The sequence below is a fragment of the Lepeophtheirus salmonis genome, unplaced genomic scaffold, assembly GCF_016086655.4.
Source record: "Lepeophtheirus salmonis unplaced genomic scaffold, UVic_Lsal_1.4 unplaced_contig_8465_pilon, whole genome shotgun sequence".
In the NCBI taxonomy this organism is placed as follows: Eukaryota; Metazoa; Arthropoda; class Copepoda; order Siphonostomatoida; family Caligidae; genus Lepeophtheirus; species Lepeophtheirus salmonis.
Genome location: NW_027296378.1, coordinates 33,900 through 39,790, shown reverse-complemented (window position 1 = coordinate 39,790; position 5,891 = coordinate 33,900). Strand labels below are relative to the sequence as shown.

General features: G+C 34.2%; 1 protein-coding gene across 1 annotated transcript; it reads right to left on the bottom strand.

Moving 5' to 3' along the window:
• Nucleotides 1-1,732: 1,732 nt before the first annotated feature.
• Nucleotides 1,733-4,721, bottom strand: LOC121131564 (heat shock-related 70 kDa protein 2). The gene is made up of 2 exons (XM_040726977.2): nucleotides 2,842-4,721; nucleotides 1,733-2,769 (listed from the first exon to the last, which is right to left on the bottom strand). The coding sequence occupies exon 1, from the start codon at nucleotides 4,488-4,490 to the stop codon at nucleotides 2,907-2,909; it is 1,584 nt and encodes a 527-aa protein (XP_040582911.1). The 5' UTR covers nucleotides 4,491-4,721; the 3' UTR covers nucleotides 1,733-2,769; nucleotides 2,842-2,906.
• Nucleotides 4,722-5,891: the final 1,170 nt, after the last annotated feature.

The following is a 5,891-nucleotide window of genomic DNA, read 5'->3' as shown; positions in this document are numbered from 1 at the left end:
AATTAGAATTATCTGAATTATCATACTTAGTAGTAACTACGTAGTTTTAGCTGTTTTAGTTTTTGCAAAAGACCGATAAGGACCGTTCCTAGCACTTGACAATTTTAATATGGGCCAGATTGATAGGACAGCAGTCTTTATATATGTTTTTATTTAACAAAGCTTCTTATTCTTTAATTTCTTAATATCCTCACTACAGCAAAACAAAGTCAATGGAATGCATAAGTAAATTAGTGTAAAACGAGACTCCAGGGGCCTAGATCCAAACATTACTCATTATTCTATGGACTCAGAGCATGAGGACTTGTACGTTGAATCAGAAAAACCCAGAGCATAAGGACTTGTTCAGAACCAGCAAACCTGGAGCATAAGGACTTGAGACCAGAAAAATCTAGACCTTCATGACTTGGGCTCGACACTAACTTTATAGTTTCAAAATTAACTTAGAAAAAACAACTTGTGGATTTATCAAATTGGTTGAGAATTTCTTTAAAATATTATTATCCACAATAAAAATTGAGCGCACTATATATAAAAATCATAGTGTATAAATGAGATTGCTAGATGGATTGAGCCCTCCTCTTGAAACCATATTCAGATAGTCTTCTATATTCTCAAAGATGACATGGAATTGGTGAATACATGTAATCCATTCGTATTTTGCCTTTTGAAATTAAGATTTCTGGACAACTACAGCATTTGTTTTTTCTGAAATAGAGTATGAAATATGTCCACCGACATAAAATACCAAATTTTTGCTGTTGAAATCAAAATTATCTAAAAAACATTGGAATTACATAATATTTTTGTTAAAAGTTCACATTCCACTTTTATTTCTTCACAAATTATGATATCTGTTTCTTTATTTAAGTTATTTTTAACTATTATTAGTATTTAACCATTTTGTTATTATTAACTTTATTTTGTTATGTTATTAATACGAATTATTTTTCAGATTAATTTGACGAACATTAATTAAAAAAATAACATCTGGGTTCTTTTTTATATTGAACAAAACGTGCTTTTAATGTAGCTGACATAACTTTTCCAATCATAAAATATTCATTTGTTGTTGTTTTTTACTTCCAGCAAGTATAGTGCTAGTTTAGCTTGTGCCAAAGTACTATTTGCAAAGAAAAAACAAGTTTCTTGTATAATATTTTCTTAAACAAATCAATTTGTTCATCATTAATCTGATTATATATAAAACCGAGTATGTAGATATCCTTTATACGTTCCCAAAACATTGAACCTATGAGGCTGAGATTTTGTTTGGGTCCCTGCCCAAACAAAAGACAGGGGTTTGGATTTTTGGGGAGATCATGTAAGGGGGCTTATGCTATACTCAAAATACAAAAACTGATTTTAGCCGCTCAATGAGACTAGCTAGGGGTTTGAGTTATCTATAAAAAAGAGATTGGCGTTTCAAAGACAGCTATACAAATGACTACGTATTTTAAATTTATTAAAAATCAAATTAGTTATGGGCAAAAGACCAAATCTGTGAAAATTGCAATTTTGTTTATTTCAGGTGTAAAACAATGAGCTTCCAATAGAACATGGGATTAGTAATAGAATAAAGTTTGCAGCAGTTTTTCTGGAAATTGGTTTACATATAAATTTGGCAAATAAAAATTGCTGTTTAGCTGAAATATCAGCCATTTTTTGAATAATTTTTTTTCTTTTTTTTTTCATTTTTCTCTCTTTTTTCCATTTTTTCTTCAAATATATATTTTCAGTTTTTAATAAGAAATACCACAAGACGATGCTTTTTACACAAAAAAAATGCCAACGCTACATTTCCAATTTCCGGAACATTTTATTAAATAATTTTTGCAACATTTGCACAAATGAACCAGTTATCGATTTTTATTCTTTCCACAACATTATTCTTCCTTACTTTGTGTCTTGCAAGTATGAAAAAAATATCTGTAGGTTTGTGTTTCTTTTACAACTTCAATAAATACTAGTAACTATTTTTTTTGCAAAATTAATTTTTTGAAGTAAATAAAGAATTGAGTTTTCACCTCGACAACTTTTTATATACATATATGGGGGACATTTTCGTGTTATAATTATTAGTATATGTAGTAGGTTTGAGAACATATACAAGTAAGTTCTGAATATTGTTTAATCTTCTTTATTATTTTGCCAGTTTTCAATGTGATTCCCCTGATTCAGCTCGAGCAACGCCTGGTCATTCTTAGCTAGTATTATTTATATAGAAGATTTTGTTGGATTACGATTTTTACTCCCAGTACATTTTGTTTTGTCATATCTAATACTTATTAATTTTCAAATTATGGAACAAAAATTGATTATGTTCTCCACGTAATGAAATTACATTTAAAAAAAAAATTATGGAGTGTTTACCTATGTCAGAATAGTTGATAATCTGTAAATGCAAGAAAGTCAATTTTTGGTTTTAAATAGTCAACATTGATAAAAACAAAAATTAAAGAATCAAAGAATTTGAGACTGGGAAAAAAATACACCCATTGCTACAAAATTTGGGCCTAGGAAATGATATTAGATATAAAGAGGGCCACAGCTACCTTCTTTGGAGAGTGTGTGTTGTGCCTTGACGAAGGTGGCGAGGTACCATTTATTTATTATGATGAGGGATCCAGGACGACCGAGAGAAATGAGGAGAAGGAAAAGCGAGGAGGGATAAGACAGTACTTATTTATAGGGACATCTTTATTCATATTTAAACAAAAACCTACTCTTGCCTACTCTGGGCGATTCAAAAGGAGAGGTTTTTGTATTCTACAAGTAAAACACATAAAATATTATATTATGGTCAAAACTTTATTATGAACCGAAAAAACAATCATTTACCTTTATTTTTAGAAAATAATCCACTTCATATGTTGGCCGTAACTGACCTTTAATGGTCCATTCTTTCACCCAAATTCTCGGTGAAGCTTTCTCACAAAATCTCGCTCAATTTTGGCTTCCAATGCCTCAGTCGTCGCTGGTTTATCCATACAGACTTTTGCGTTTACGTAGCTCCAAATAAAAAAGTCAGAAGGTGTGATATCACCTGATCTTGGTGGCCAATTCAGCGGGCCAAAACGTGAAATTAATTGCTCACCAAAAAAATGTTCCAATGAGTCCATTGTTAAACGCCCTGTGTGGCAAGTGGCACCGTCTTGTTCGAGCCAAATATCGCGGATACCATGTGCTTTAATTTGAGATACAAAAAAGTTTGTTACCATGGTGCGATAACGTTCCCCATTGGTGGTAACTTGTTGACCTCCAGCAGTCTCAATACCCATGGAAAGAGGAGCAACATCCGAGAGAAGGCAATCAGACACTGCCTCATCTTTTGCCCCAGCCAAAATGGCAGCTTGGACTGCAGCACCATATGCAACAGCCTCATCAGGATTGATGGAACGATTGAGCTCCTTACCATTAAAAAAATCTTGAAGCAAATTTTGGATTTTAGGGATACAAGTGGATCCTCCGACAGGAATAATGTCTTGAATGGTGAACTTGTCCATTTTGGCATCTCTCAAGGCCTTGTCGACTAGGTCAAGGGCTCTCTTGAAGAGATCCGAGCAAAGTTCTTCAAAGCAAGCACGTGTGATGCTAGTGTAGAAGTCAATACCCTCAAATAGGGAATCAATCTCAATGTTGGCTTGATCAGAGGAGGATAGAGTTATCTTTGCTCTTTCACAAGCGGTTCTCAATTGTCTCACAGCCCTCTTGTTAGCAGCAATGTCCTTCTTGTGCTTCCGCTTGAACTCCATGATAAAGTGATCCACCATTCTATTGTCAAAGTCCTCACCCCCAAGGTGAGTGTCCCCAGCAGAGGACTTGACTTCAAAAACACCATCATCGATGCAAAGAATAGAAACGTCAAGGGTTCCACCTCCAAGATCGAAAATGAGTACATTGTATTCCCTTCCTCCAGCTCCTTTCTTTTTGTCTAAGCCATAGGCAATGGCGACAGCCGTGGGCTCATTAAAGATTTGAAGGATATTCAGGCCGGAAATCACGCCCGCCTCTTTGGTGGCTTGCCTTTGCGAGTCATTGAAAAAGGCAGGAACGTTCACAACAGCCTCAGAAACGCTGTTGCCAAGATAGACTTCAGCTGTTTCCTTCATTTTCGTAAGAACCATGGCAGAGATCTCCTCGGGAGTAAAGACCTTAATCTTGCATTTGAACTCCACTCGGATACGGGGCTTGCCCCCAACGTTATCCACCTCGAAGGGCCAATGCTTCTTATCCTTTTGAACTGAGTCATCATTAAAGTCCCACCCAATGAGTCGCTTGGCGTCAAAGATGGTGTTGTTTGGATTCATAGACTCTTGATTCTTGGCGGCGTCTCCAATGAGATGCTCCGTGTCCGTAAATGCCACATAGGAAGGGGTCGTTCTATTTCCTTGATCATTGGCGATAATTTCCACCTTCCCGTGTTGAAAGACACCCACGCAGGAGTAAGTTGTTCCAAGATCGATTCCAATGGCTTTTTTAGGACCCATTGTATTGTTGTTGATTGCTACACTTTGTGTACGACTTGAGTAACGTGTCAAACTAAACTTGTACGGACAATTTGCTTCTAGAATTTATATCCTACACGTTTTTATAGAAAACTCTAGGAGGAGAGGAGGCATAGATAAGGGTGATATTTTGTTAAGAATAGAAAAGCGTGCAAGGAGAAATAAATAAATCCGCAATGATATCATTGATTAAATAATCCTCTTCTATCAATCAAGACCATTATCATTTCCGCCTTTATTAATTATAAATAATCATTATTAATATAATATTAGATGCTGATAGTTGATAGATAATTGAATAAAAAGCCTAAATAACGTTGCCTTCTGTCGGGAATTCCAATTGTTTAATTTTGTGTATTTAATATAAATGTATGATGGTTTATGATGTTAGTATGTAGATTATAATTAATTTAAGCCTTCTATTTTAAACTTGGAACTTCAAATAAATTTTGACATACTCTACTTTGTCGTTTCATTAGTTCTTATTCTGAGAATATGGTTAATAATGAATTACAATTCCATGGAGTGGGACGTTTTCAAATCTACTGTAATGGATAAAAAACGTCTAAGTCAATTTTATGTAGTATATCTTTATTAAACATTTTGCTAATGTATACTTTCGTTATATTCTCAAAAATCATAATAAAGAAGGCAGCTGATAATAACATCAGTATTTTAAAAAAATGATACAATATGTCTTGCCCCACCTTCTTCTCCCACTCTTTTTCCCTTACAAAAACCTACTAATAGATCTAAATGCCTTTTGAGAAGTACTGTGCAAAGGCGTCCGGATGTTTTATGTGAGTGGAGGGGGGAGGCTTGGTAATATTATTCATCACCTGGATGATTTGGATCGAATAACCAAAAATTATAGTTTATAAAAAATCCTTAATTTGTTGGCTACAACCCCTCCAGCCCTCTTTGGACATCCCTGCTGTAGATAAGATGAATAAAATGGTTTCTCAAACAGGGAAGTTTGCAAGTTCATTAGCCACCTGAAGAATGCTCTGATGCAATGGAAGTATTATTCGAATATTCAAAGTCACCTTTGGATATCTTGAAGATAATGTAATACCACAACAAAACATAAATGTGTCATACAGACAGATATATACAATGAAAGCTTCTTCAATGGGGGAAAGAAAAGCACGAAACTCCTCATGAAAATAAAAAAGCTTCAAAAAAATCCCTTCAAAGAGTCAGTTTGACCTAAAGTACATCTAAAAAAAGTGAATATAAAGCCTATAAATGTAAATAAAGAAAAATACTGTCACCCAGTCATGTCAATATTCTAATGAATGATAATAGTTTCTTTGATTTTAACGAAATAGAAGTGACGCATATTTTATTTAACTTATTACTCAGAGATTATGATCTATCATA

Excerpts from the sequence above, each read along its gene's own strand:
- LOC121131564 (XM_040726977.2), bottom strand. The coding sequence starts at position 4,490 with ATGGGTCCTAAAAAAGCCATTGGAATCGATCTTGGAACAACTTACTCC.